The sequence below is a fragment of the Pan troglodytes genome, chromosome 4, assembly GCF_028858775.2.
Source record: "Pan troglodytes isolate AG18354 chromosome 4, NHGRI_mPanTro3-v2.0_pri, whole genome shotgun sequence".
NCBI classification, from domain to species: domain Eukaryota; kingdom Metazoa; phylum Chordata; class Mammalia; order Primates; family Hominidae; genus Pan; species Pan troglodytes.
The window spans coordinates 80,702,193-80,716,301 of record NC_072402.2 but is presented as its reverse complement, the minus strand read 5'-3'; the positions used below and the strand labels follow the sequence as shown (position 1 = coordinate 80,716,301).

General features: G+C 44.2%; 1 protein-coding gene across 11 annotated transcripts in view; it reads left to right on the top strand.

The window, feature by feature from the left end:
• PDZD2 (PDZ domain containing 2) overlaps positions 1-14,109 on the top strand; it is a 472,210-nt gene that overhangs the window by 422,876 nt on the left and 35,225 nt on the right. For all 11 annotated transcript variants that reach the window (XM_054685117.2, XM_016953479.4, XM_054685114.2 and 8 more), the window contains 4 exons: positions 7,961-8,042; positions 9,802-9,836; positions 10,579-10,735; positions 12,246-13,057. In XM_054685117.2, coding sequence (XP_054541092.2) covers positions 7,961-8,042; positions 9,802-9,836; positions 10,579-10,735; positions 12,246-13,057 — 1,086 coding nt within the window. The remainder of the gene's footprint in view (positions 1-7,960; positions 8,043-9,801; positions 9,837-10,578; positions 10,736-12,245; positions 13,058-14,109) is intronic.

Sequence of the window (14,109 nt, the reverse complement as noted above, 5' to 3'; positions counted from 1 at the left end):
CCATAGAATTTCTAGAATAGAAAGTTTTTCAGTTTACTTAAAAATTGTTTTTTTTAAATAGAGATGGGGTCTTGCTATGTTGCTCAGGCTGTTCTCAAACTCCTGGGCTCAAGCAATCAATCCACTTCGGGCTGGGATTAAAGGTGTGAGCCACCATGCCCCACGTTAGATACTTTTAAAGGACAAATAAATGTCTTCAGATTTGTGGAGGAATGTTTCCTTCTTAATGTTCATTTAACTGTTGAGTCAGAAAAATACCTGTTTATCTTATCAAATGATTATCTTGAAATTTAAATAAATGAAAATAAAATGAAATCTGGCTTTGCAGACCAAATGCTTATTTGCAAATGTTACTTTGTAGATTTTGCTTCCATCAAAGTTGGGGAAAAAATAAAGCCCAGCATTTCAAATAAACTATAATGGAAAAGTTATTTGTTAAGTTTATGCAAAATTATGAAGGATACTATTTTTCTGATAGATCAAGTCCTCAAGACTAAATTTTTTTTTTTTTTTTTGAGACAGGGTCTCCCTCTGTCACCCAGGCTGGAGTGCAATGGCACAATCATGGCTCACTGCAACCTCGACTTCCCGGGTTCCAGCGATGCTCCCACCTCAGCCTCCAGAGTAGCTGGGACCATGGGTGTGTGCCAATACACTTGGCTAATTTTTACATTTTTGGTAGAGATGGGGTTTCACCATGTTGCCCAGGCTGGTCTCGAACTCCTGAGCTCAAGGCATCCACACACCTTGGCCTCCCAAAGTGCTGGAATTATAGGCACGAGCCACCGTGCCCGGCCAAGACTAAATTTTTAAATTCATGCCAGGATCCTTTTCATTAACTACTCACACAATTGTTCTGTAATCTACCTAAGCAGCATAAATATGTATTGAAATTCTCCTGACCATGACATTTAACGTGCATTCACATTTTCCAGTACTGGTTTTGCTTGTTTCTCTAACGACACATTCTGAAAGTGGGAGTTCTTTCTTTGGTTTATCTAATACAGATGGCTCCACGGGAGACCAGAGGAACCACATGGGGCCTTGAGCCAACGGACATAGTATATCACTGCAGCTCCTTACATTTTATCATTGTAAAGATACCCATATAGTCTTCTGTTGAGAATGAAATATTATTATTATTATTATTATTATTATTATTATTATTATTTGAGACGGAGTCTAGCTCTATAGCCCAGGCTGGGGTGCAATTTCGTGATCTCGGCTCACTGCAACCTCTGCCTCCTGGGTTCAAGTGATTCTCCCGCCTCAGCCTCCTGAGTAGGTGGGATTACAGGCATGCGCCACCATGCCCAGCTAATTTTTGCATTTTTAGTAGAGACGGGGTTTCACCATGTTGGCCAGGCTGGTCTCAAACTCCTGACCTCAAGTGATCCTCCCACTGGATGATGGGATTATAGATGTGAGCCACCACACCCGGTCTGAGAATGAATTATTAAATGACTCTTTCTTACTTACAAGTTTTACTTGGAAGGAAAGAGAGAAAATCCTTCAAGTCTAATGTTAGCTGCTTAGCCTGGGTACCACCAGCCCATGTGAACCTGGTATTGAACAGGAGGCAGAGGCACCAAGGAGGCCCTGGGGGTGAATTGGGATGGGTGTGGAGGTTGTGAAGCAGGCAGGCAGGCAGGCTGCCAGGCATCAACAGACGGACTATCCTTCCCTGTCTCCCTCCAGCCAGGGCGATTCAGATCATCTATTCTCATCCTATATCAAATTCATTACCTAAACATTTATTGTGAGCTTCTACTGGGTGCCAGGCAGTGCCAACATACCAGGGATACACAATTAATTCGAACGTATCTCAAGAAACTTGCAGCCTACTCTGAACCTGAAGTTCACGGGACCTTTACCAGGACATTACGAACTACACAAATGTGGGAATATATTTGCAATTGTGGACGGAATCAATAGCTTCTATCAAATTCTCAGTCATTCGTGACCCCAAGAATGTTAAGCATTTTGTTAGAGTGTGAGGATGTTGCTGTTGTTAGACTGATGAAAGACAAGACCCAATTTAAAGAGTGGCTCCTCCTCTGTCTAAGCCAACCTTGACCTGAGCAGAGTACTTCTGTAATTAAGGCCTAAGAGCCCACTAATTTTTTTCTCAGCATCAGCGTCACACTCTTGACCCATACGGAAGTTGCGATAGTCATGGTCCCTACATTGTTGGACTTGGCTGTTATTTGGTTGTATCTCTTCTATACTTGTACAGTTGCCTTTAACTTTTTGAAGCTAACCGTAGGACACTTCAGCAAGTTCAACTCAACCCAATTTTTTTTTGTTTGTTTTTGGACGCACACAGGAAAAGAAGGAACCAACTCAATTCACTTTTTTTTTTTTTCTTTTTTGAGACAAAGTCTCTCTCAGTTGCCCAGGCTGGAGTGCAGTGGTGCAATCTCAGCTCACAGCAACCTCTGCCTCCCAGGTTCAAGTGATTCTCCTGCCTCAGCCTCCCGAGTAGCTGGGATTATAGGCGGGCGCTGCCACGCTCGACTAATCTTTTGTATTTTTAGTAGAGATGGGGTTTCACCATGTTGGCTAGGCTGGTCTCGAACTCCTAACCTCAAGTGATCCACCCGCCTTGGCCTCCCAAAGTGCTGGGATTACCAGCATGAGCCACCACGCCCAGCCTCAATCCACTTTTAACACTATTTTTTACTCTTTTGAGCGCTTGTTGTAAAAGTCTTTTTAAATTAGCTTACCTCTAATGTTGTGGTTAAGTTGTATTTAAGAAAATTTAGCGGCCGGGCGCGGTGGCTCACGCCTGTAATCCCAGCACTTTGGGAGGACGAGGCGGGCGGATCACGAGGTCAGGAGATCGAGACCATCCTGGCTAACACGGTGAAACCCCGTCTCTACTAAAAATACAAAAAATTAGCCGGGCGTGGTAGCGGGCGCCTGTAGTCCCAGCTACTCGGGAGGCTGAGGCAGGAGAATGGCGTGAACCCGGGAGGCGGAGCTTGCAGTGAGCCGAGATCGCGCCACTGCACTCCAGCCTGGGCGACAGAGCGAGACTCCGTCTCAAAAAAAAAAAAAAAAAAGAAAATTTAGCTTTTCCTTTCAGCAACTCAAAATGTTCACTAAGGGCGGGTGCGGTGGCTCACATCTGTAGTCCTAGCACTTTGGGAGGCCAAGATGGGTGGATCACTTGAGGTCAGGAGTTTGAGACCAGCCTGGCCAACATAGCAAAACCACGTCTCTACTAAAAATACAAAAATTAGCCGGGTGTGCTGGCGGCTGCCTGTAATCCCAGGTACTCAGGAGGCTGTGGCACGAGAATCACTTGAACCCAGGAGGTGGAGGTTGCAGTGAGCCAGGATCGTGCCACTGCACACCAGCCTGGGTGACAGAGCAAGACTTTGTCTCAAAAAAGTAAAAAAATAAAATCAAAGTGTTCATTAAGACTGTTACCTCTTGGCCGGGTGCAGTGGCTCATGCCTGTAATCCTAGCACTTTAGGAGGCCGAGGTGGGCAGATCACTTGAGGTCAGGAGTTCGAGACCAGCCTGGCCAACATGGCAAAACCCTGTATCTACCAATAATACAAAAATTAGCCAGTGTAGTGGTGCATACCTGTAATCCTAGCTACTCCAGTGCTGAGGAAGGAGAATCACTGGTACCTGCGAGGTGGAGGTTGCAGTGAGCCAAGATTGTGCCACTGCACTCCAGCCTGGGCAACACAGCGAGACTTTGTCTCAAAAAACAAACAAAAAAAATACTTCTTACCCATGCCTGTCATATGGGCATACCTTGGTATTCCTTGTAGTGTTGCTTAATTACATCCTAAATGTTCCCAGGCTACTGTGCTTGATGGACTGGTATACCACTTTAAGAGTAAGAAGTCTATGCCAAGAGACCTTGTGAGTCCCTCTATGTGCCATATCCGAGATTTCTTGGTGGCATCAATTTAGACACTCAGTGATGTTCATTTGTGGTCCTGGTCCTCCCCAGGATAAATTAGTGCTATCAAGCTATGGCTCTATGTCTTGATCTGGGGATGTGATGTCAACAACAGTGCTGGGACAAAATCACCGTTAGACTAATGCAAAGGCAACTCTGCTTTTCTTCAGATTGTGTTCCCTATATGCATCCTCAGAAAGGTCTTGCATCCAGAGTTTTTTGAATAAATAATATAAAACCAGGCCGGGCTCTGTGGCTCACGCCTGTAATCCCAGCACTTTGGGAGGCCAAGGCGGGTGGATCGCCTAGACCAGTCTGGCCAACATGGGTAAAACCCTGTCTCTACTAAAAATATAAAAATTAGCTGGGCATGGTGGCAGGCGCCTGTAATCCCAGCTACTCGGGGCCGAGGCAGGAGAATTGTTTGAACCTGGGAGGCGGAGGTTGCAGTGAGCCGAGATAGCACCATCACACTCCAGCCTGGGGGACAAAAGCAAGACTTGGTCTAAATCAATCAATCAATCAATCCAAGTACCAGCTGGGTGCAGTAGCTCACATGTGTAATCCGAGCACTTTGGGAGGCCAAGGCAGGTGGATCATTTGAGGTCAGGAATTCAAGACCACCCAGACCAACATGGTGAAACCCCATCTCTACTAAAAATACAAAAGAAATTGTCAGGTGTGGTGGTACATGCCTATAATCCCAGCTACTCGGGAGGCTGAGGCAGGAGAATTGCTTGAACCTGGGAGGTAGAGGTTGCAGTAAGCTAAGATCACGCCACTGCACTCCAGCCTGGGCAACAGAGCGAGACTCTGTCTCAAGTCAATCAATCAGTCACTCAATCCAATCAAACCAACCAAGTCCTGCTTCCACGTTTTTCTGTTTTTTCCTCCTTGTCACCTCCCATTTTTCTCCTTTCTATTCTGTGGTTCTGACATCTTCACTTAAAATCTGTTCTCTTTTGTTTCACTGCTGGCTCTCTTTGCCTGAAGGTTGCATCTAAAGCAGTTCTCAGCTCCTTCCTCCAGAATCTCCCGTTGGAGTCTACCACCCACATCACCTCCTTTCACCTCGGGAAGCAGTCCAGTAACCTGTGGCTGCCCTAATACATCCGTCAGCAATGTTACAGAAAACTGAGTTTTCAGTGGTTTGCAGTCATTGGCTTCAAAGCATGTCTGACTTCAAAATAACAGCATAACATGGGTCACGATTTGTTCAGAGGTCTAGTTCATCTCAGCTCCAAAACTCCTGTCTATTTTGCCAATACAATCAAACATCCAAATGGCATTTCAGCGCAAAGCATCATATCTGGTGGCCGCCATGCCATTGACCATACAGGTTCATCCATGTTTCTAGCCACAATAAAATGGTCATCTGTGATAGTGTTGGAGCTATGTCCGGCAAAACCAAATGCCAGTGTTTGTTTGACTGGATTTCACGTTTCTCCCTAGGTAAACGTGGTGTTCTTAGTTGTAACCTCATGCTGTATTTTTCTTTTGGTTAAGATTCCATTTTATGTTTAATGTATTTTTGTACCACTTAGCCCAGCATTTCATGCCAATGGTACATTTTGATACTGAATGTATGTGCTTGCTTAGTTTTCTTGTTATTCCAAGAGAAATACCACAAGGATTTCTTTTCTTCTGTTTCTCATAATGTCTGGAGCGGTTGCTGCCCAGTTGGGTTACTTAAGCCTTCCAGGTCTAGTCAGGCTGAGATTTGGACTTGCTGGGATAGCAGCTTCTAACTTATGTTAAGTGGAAGAAAGTAATAGAAGTCCATTTTTCTCCTAGTCAAAAAAAAAAATTGCAACTATTGAAAGTCTAGTATTAAGAAAAACAGCAACCACTCTTTAAGCTGATATTTTCCCTGACTCATTTATGTAAAATTATTCTTTACTATGTAGAGGGGGGTGTGTGTGTAAGTATATATTCCTGAGTGCATGTATGTGTACATATTTTATTTCCTGTGAAGCCTACCATAAAGCATTACATAAAGGCCACAATGTCATCATAATTTACCTGTTATGATAAAATATAGTGCTGAATTCTATATAGAAATATTTATTAAGACAAATTGCTATGCTTATCCAAACATTGCTTATGCCAAATATTATTTTAGTACATAAAATTACCATTCTAAGTTTTAAATACTCCTACCTTTAAAAAAGAAACTCCACATTTTCTTACTATTTTAATCAATATATTTCAGTATATATGAGGCTTTTTAAAAAAATCTTCCCATGAATAATGACAGTTATGGATAACAACAGAAAAACATCCGTGAATCTGCCATGATACTAATAAATATAGAAGGAATAGAAAACTTATAGAAGCACTGTTTTGAAAGCTTCATAGTCATACTTGATTTAAGCAATAATAGTCAATGATGTTAAAACCATGGGGTACAAATATATTGGAGAGCGGGATATTTACATAGTCTCAAACTGTTTCTTCACAGATTACTCATTAATGACTGAAAAAAATTCCAGTGGAGAAATCTGGCAAATTCCATCCCTAATCAAGAGATCAAAGTTATCACCGATTATAAGACACATTGACCCTTAGTGCCTCTGAATGCACTGAGAAGGAAATCATTCTTGTACTTTTTCTGCCAAAAAAAAAAAAGCGTAATCTGAATCTAAGCATGAGGAAACCATCAGACAGATGCTAATTGAAGGTTTGGATTGGCCTGGTTTCTTCCGAGATATCAGTGCCATGAAAGACCAAGGAAGATTCGGGAGCTGTTTCAGATTAAAGGAGACTAAAGACATACAACAACTAGATCCTGGATTGCCAAAAACAATTTTCGTAATAAAACATCACTATGCAAAGAAGTTGATCCATGGCAGCCTGCTACAGGTCCACAGCAAGATGTGTTTGCACCAAAATGTAAACATTGTGTCACCATGCACACTATTAATAGTTCAGCTGACATTTTTTCCTTAGCATGATGATTTTGATGAAGCCGTATGCTAATTTGCATTCTGGAGTTAAGTTCTTATCTCATCACAGGCTGGCATTAAACTTTCTGTGAGCTAGTCCCAGACTACAGACACACTTTGAGTAGTACTTGCAAAGGACACTATTAGAAAAGTACTGTCAATATGCAGTATTTAGTCACACTGGAATATGAAATCTATGTTACACAGTCATCAATGTTGCATTTCCTGAATTTGATAATAGTACCATGGTTATTTAAAAGAATGTCTTTGTTTCTAAGAGACCCATGCTGAAATATTTACGGGTAAAGGGTCACGATGTCTGCAACTTACTCGCAAATGGTTTAGCAAAAAGCTGTAATTCTGTGTGTGCGTGTGTGTGTGTGTATGTGTCTGTGTAGGGAGGACATGCATGTAAATGTGGCAAAATGTTAAAAATTAGTGATTCTAGGTGAAAAGTATACTACTCTTGCACTACTCTTACATGTTTTATGTAGGTTTAAAATTGCTTAAAAAGAATTAGGCCGGACGCGGTGGCTCACACCTGTAATCCCAGCACTTTGGGGGGCCGAGGTGGGTGGACCACAAGGTCAGGAGTTCAAGACCAGCCTGACCAATATACTGAAACCCTGTCTCTACTAAAAATACAAAAATTAGCCAGGCGTGGTGGTGCGCGCCTATAGTCCCAGCTACTTGGGAGGCTGAGGCAGGAGAATCACTTGAACCTCGGAGGCGGAGGTTGCAGCGAGCCAAGATCAAGACGCTGCACTCCAGCTTGGGTAACAGAGAGACTCTGTCCAAAAAAAAAAAATTGAAGTGAGTTTTCCGGAGAGGCAGATATCAGCTGTGTTGTTGGTAATCATAGCACTGAATGCTTTGCTTAATGAACTTGGGCACCAGTTGAAAAGTCTTGTTATGTGTGTGTTGCTGAACTTCTTACATGCTCTGAGTTACAGCTTCAGAGGATGGTCATAATCCTTGGCCCTGTGGTTTGCCTCTTTATCTGCACTTGACTCTGACTCTGGTCCTAGGTACTTTCATTGGGAGAAATAAATAAATAAAACCATCTAATCTTTGCTTTCTGCTGAAAATCAGGTTTCCGAGCAGGAAATGGATGAAGTGATAGCACGCAGCACTTATCAGGAGAGCAAAGAGGCCACTTCCTCTCCTGGCTTAGGTACTGTAATCTCACATTTTCATTCAACATTCAGAAGAGTTTCTCATTAAGTTCACCCACAGGCACTCCCCAGTGCAGTATTATTGGATTCTTGGTAATTATCAGGTTTGGCAAAAGTAGCTGTCAAAGACAGTCTATGCTTTCTCTTGGCTGCTAGTTTTGATTTCTGCAGTTATTTAATGTGCTTCATTAAAGATCTAATCATGCATGCTTGTTATACTACTTCCAAATAATTTGCAAAGGTAAGTTAGAAGTATTGCATGTATTTATGCTTGATTCATTCGAAATGCTAAAGATGAAAGGGAAACGATATCCAGAATTTCAGTAGTTTGGTAGATGCAGAGTATTATCTACCAAAAGGCCTGAGATTTCTTTACATGAATTAAAAAGTTTCCATTCAAAAGGGTAATAGAGGTAGCAAAAATCATGATTTCGCTCAGGTGGAAAAGTTCAGGCAGAGAAGGCTTGAGATATTAGGAATTTCATATGAATTTAAAATATGAAACATTATATCAAGTCTTAAAAATAAAGTTTCCTTTAGCATGGAAGCCTAAAGGGACTCTTCACACATTTCTGAGCTTGAGATTATACTGACGTTCAGATTGCTACCTGGGAGGAAAAGGAACTGAGACATAAGTTATTAGTTGTCAGAGGAAAAGGAAAGCATAGGGTTTTTTGGCAATCATGAAATACCCTGATTATTTACATTCATAATTAATATATTTGAAGTGGACACAGCCATCATAGGCTTTCTATTCAATCAGTTCATCATCCCGACCTGCCTGAAAGCTGTGCTCTCATAATCCCAGCATTTCCACTTGATCATTTATAAAGAGTTTATTAAGCTGTAACCCTCATGCCCAAAATCCCTTCTGCTTCATGGCATATGGTTTAAATCCTGAGCCTTTTCACCCTACAGTTAAAAACTAAAATAGATATTCAGTCATCTTCTCAGTTCTTTCATGAGTTTCTTGGGTGATGTTCATTTGTTCATTCATACTTCAATCCATTCAGCAATTATCACCGAACACTTAGTAGATATGAAGTACAATGTCCAGCTCCATGGAGCCGGGCGCCATGGCTCACGCCTATAATCCCGGCACTTTGGGAGGCCAAGGCGGGCGGATCACCTGAAGTCTGGAGTTCGAGACCAGCCTGACCAACATGGAGAAACCCCATCTCTGCTAAAAATACAAAAGTAGCCGGATGTGGTGGCGCATGCCTGTAATCCCAGCTACCCGGGAGGCTGAGACAGGAGAATTGCTTGAACCCGGGAGGCAGAGGTTGCAGTGAGCTGAGATCATGCCATTGCACTCCAGCCTGGGCAACAAGAGTCCAACTCTGTCTGAAAATAAATATCTAGCTCCATGGGGTCAGATCAGTCAACATTTCTGCTCTGTAGATTGAAGAAGGGAGACAAGACACATCCACTCATACATTATATGATGTACGTGGAAGTTGATGTGTGGGTAGGATAAAACACTTTGGAAATTCAGAAGAAATTACTTCTAACTGGGATCATCATGCAGGTAGTAGCATCTGAGTTAGGGCTTGAAGCATCATGGCAGATGGGATGGGGATGAGGATCAGGTACCCAGGTAGACTGCATGCACGTCTAACCCTGTGCATGCAGCCCATCATCAAGCAAAGGGAGTTTTGTTTACTGTGTTTGCCACCTCCTTTTTTAGTTAAGGATGTGAGCCTATTTGTGACTTGAGCTTTATTGTTTTGACAATATGGTGAATTTTCCCTCCAACAGGTACCCCCTTGAAGAGTCCCTCTCTTGCAAAAAAGGTGAGTCAAGGTGAACTGCTACCTGCCTCCCTCAGCTGGACCACAAACTAATTCCTGGAGCCCACAAGTCAAGCCGGAGGGCCCAGTCCCTGTTTCTGCCCATGAGTCATTTTTGCCACTTTATACAGGAAATCGCAACAATGCTCATTTGAGAATAGATGCAAAAATGTGTGTTTCTTTTGCTAAACACTTATCCAGGAAAAGAATAGAGCAACAAAATAAAAGAACTGAACTACAGTTTGCAAAATAAGTTTTCAAACTGCTCCATAATAAAGCAGCGTGAGTCAGGACTCGGGGCTTTAAGGAGGCCACGCAATCTTCCTCAGCTAGGCTCTTGCTGAGTCTCAGTGCGTCGGGGTGCAGGATTCAAACTCCCCTGGTTTTTGTTCACCATTTGGCTAGACTGGTTGGCTTGAATCACATTTGTCTTTCCCATCGCATCCCCCCAGTGTTTTTCCTGGGATGGCTGATGTGTTGCTGCTGTGGCTTTTCCGATCATTGCCAAAAGTTTAGCCAAAAACAAAAAGTCTCTAAAAACATTGTCTGGCAGCAGTCACCTTTTTATTCACTAGTTGTCAGTTTAGCCGTTCTGAGGTAAATGGAGGTTGGCGTTTACTATCACAGCTATTTCAAGTGACCGTGGATTAGAACGAACTGTTCTTGGAAAGATAGGACGTCATAACCCTTGGAAGTCTGCTTCTGCTGTGTTTTCTTAGTTATCGGATGTTTTCTTCTTCAACAGGACTCCCTTATTTCTGAATCTGAACTCTCCCAGTACTTTGCCCACGATGTCCCTGGCCCCTTGTCAGACTTCATGGTGGCCGGTTCTGAGGACGAGGATCACCCAGGAAGTGGCTGCAGCACGTCGGAGGAGGGCAGCCTGCCTCCCAGCACCTCCAGTAAGCAGGGGTGCCCCAGAGGGCCTGGGCTCTGCATTCCAGTCAGCAGTGACTGGTTTCCACCTCTATGCTGGCGGCTACAGTGGTTTAGCTACCCTGGCGCTGTAATACGAGAAAAGAGCTGGAGACCAGGCCGGGCGCAGTGGCTCACGCCTGTAATCCTAGCACTTGAGGAGGCCGAGGCGGGGGGATCACTTGAGGTTAGGAATTCAAGACCAGCCTGGCTAACATGGTGAAACCCCATCTCTACTAAAAATACAAAAATTAGCCAAGCGTGGTGGCACGCGCCTGTAATCCCAGCTACTTGGGAGGCTGAGTGGGGAGAATTGCTTGAACCTGGGAGACAGAGGTTGCAGTGAGCTGAGATCGCACCATTAGACAATGCTGTACCCTGAGAGCTTACTCTTGGAAAATGCAGCCACTGTTAGTGACTGGCCACTCAGTTACTCAGTAAATGGGCTGGATACACATTCTATAGTCAGGTGTGGATGGTGGCTAAACCAGACCTCCTTTCAATGCCCTTTACATAATGTAGTCTTGAATTTTATGGCATCAAATCAGGATGGGCAACCTGATGCCCTTACATTTTAGGGAATCCAGCCAGATTCCAGGTCCCTTCCCTCACCAGGCCCTAGCTTCATTCTTTGTAGAAGGCTGTAAATTAAAGATTAAGAACTCATAAGAGACATATTATCAAAAGATTTTTTAAAAATCTCATTGATATATCAATTCAAGATAATATGAGATGATAATCTGATACAATCCATACCGATTTCTCAGACTTCTTTCTGCTGGTGAGGTTTCCTCTTAATTTCTAGCATCTGAAGAAGAAAATCCCCTTGTTTTAGGAGAGGTAGGCGACGACCACTCTGACTCATTTGGAGCTATCGATGAGTTTGCTCTGTTCTTATAGAAACATTTCAAGGTGCAAACGTGTAATTTTTCACTGCATTTAACAAGATATAAAAATTGTTGCAGATTCAGGTTGGCATTGTTCTAGAGTATCTTTAAGACATAGCACAGTTCAGGCTGCAAGCATTCACGTGCCTGTCAATCAAGCCTCCCTTTCTGCAGATGAAGGAAGGACCTCAAGGGGCCAAGAAGGCAGCCCAGGTGTGTGGGACATGTCATCAGTCCCCGGGCATCCTTCTATGGAGGAATTCTCAGCAGCATTTAGGTTAAACCCTAACAATGTGTTAGATAATCATGGAGGTGGAAGAATTAAGTTTCTGTCTTCCAACAGCACACGTTTGAGTTAATCCAGAGGTTGGGATTTAAGAAAAGGGGGTGGGGGTAGGTCAGTAGGGAAAAGAGAAAGACAGCCCGCCTATCTACTCCATATAGCCTCCAGGAAGCCATGTTGCCTAGGCCTTGTGTCCAGTGGCTGAGGCTGTGTGTCTGGTGTTAGTGAATGTGGAAATGCTTATGTGTAATGATGGGGTCAGATGATAAGACAGGGCCAAGCGGGAAGCTCAATTTCACTTGACTTTTCTGTCCCCACCTCCGCCAGCTCACAAGGAGCCTGGAAAACCCAGAGCCAACAGCCTCGTGACTCTTGGGAGCCATCGGGCCTCTGGGCTCTTCCACAAGCAGGTGACAGTTGCCAGACAAGCCAGTCTCCCCGGAAGCCCACAGGCCCTCCGAAACCCTCTCCTCCGCCAGAGGAAGGTAGGCTGCTACGATGCCAACGATGCCAGTGATGAGGAAGAGTTTGACAGAGAAGCGGACTGCATTTCACTCCCAGGGGCCCTCCCGGGTCCCATCAGGCCTCTGTCAGAGGATGACCCAAGGCGTGTCTCAATTTCCTCTTCCAAGGGCATGGACGTCCACAACCAAGAGGAACGACCCCGGAAAACACTGGTGAGCAAGGCCGTCTCGGCACCTCTTCTTGGTAGCTCAGTGGACTTAGAGGAGAGTATCCCAGAGGGCATGGTGGATGCTGCGTCCTATGCAGCCAACCTCACGGACTCTGCAGAGGCCCCCAAGGGGTGCCCTGGAAGCTGGTGGAAGAAGGAACTGTCAGGATCAAGTAGCGCACCCAAATTGGAATACACAGTCCATACAGACACCCAGAGTCTGACGAACACTGGGAGCCCCAGTTCCCCCCAGCAGAAAAGTGAAGGCCTGGGCTCCAGGCACAGACCAGTGGCCAGGGTCAGCCCCCACTGCAAGAGATCCGAGGCTGAGGCCAAACCCAGTGGCTCACAGGCAGTGAACCTGACTGGCAGAGCCAATGATCCATGCGATCTGGACACGAGAGTCCAGGCCACTTCTGTCAAAGTGACTGTTGCTGGCTTTCAGCCAGTTGGAGCTGTGGAGAAGGTAACTGACTTTCTCTTAGTTACTTGGAATGGAAGTGCATGAATATGTGTGAGTGAAGATGGAGTCTGTTGTAAAGCATGGGTAAGCTGCCAGTGGGAAAGGATGATGGCTGGAGAATTATCTTTCAACAGAGTCAGTCATTTAAATACCTGGACTGCTTGGAAGCCTTTTTTTTTTCTTGGAGACGGAGTTTCGCTCTGTCACCCAGGCTGGAGTGCAGTGGCGCAATCTCAGCTCACTGCAACCTCTGCCTCCCAGGTTCAAGCGATTGTCCTGTCTCAGCCTCCCGAGGAGCTGGGACTACAGGCGCACACCACCATGCCTGGCTAATTTTTGTATTTTTTAGTAGAGACAGGGTTTCACCATATTGGTCAGGCTGGTCTCAAACTCCTGGCCTCAGGTGATCCACCTGCCTCGGCCTCCTGAAGTGCTGGGATTACAAGCGTGAGCCACCGCACCCAGCCTAGGGAGCTTATTAATGTATCAGCAGGTTGTTAGTCATGAGATCATTTGGCCAGAAGATACTATAGAATCTCTGTCTTACCTGTACACAGCACCTGTGGCTGATGATGGAAAGGCAGTGTGGCACAGGGAAAGTAAAACCATGGGCCTGGCATGAGCTCCACCGCTGACTAGTTGGCACCGGTCGAGTTACAACTTGGGCAAGTTATTAAACGTTTCTGGGCTTAGTTCTCTGGGCTGGTGCTCTCTGCCTTGGTCATCTCACAGAGCTGGAGGCACCATCAAATATATGTTAACAGTGATTCCCTCCAGCTGATAAGGTTATGAGTGATCCTTACATTTTTCCAAATTTCTACATTGGTTATATATAATTATAGCCACTCATAACCTTGCTGTGGTATCATATGGAATAACAGGAATGCATTCACTTAGAAATTGATAATGTACCACATTAAATGCAAGTTAATATTGGTTATGTTACTACTTGGTTATGAGTATGTTAGAATTATCAAATTGTTCATTTTTAAAAATGTTCAATATACCTCTACTTTATCAAGGAGACAGTATGAGAAATCAATGTTGTTTATAAT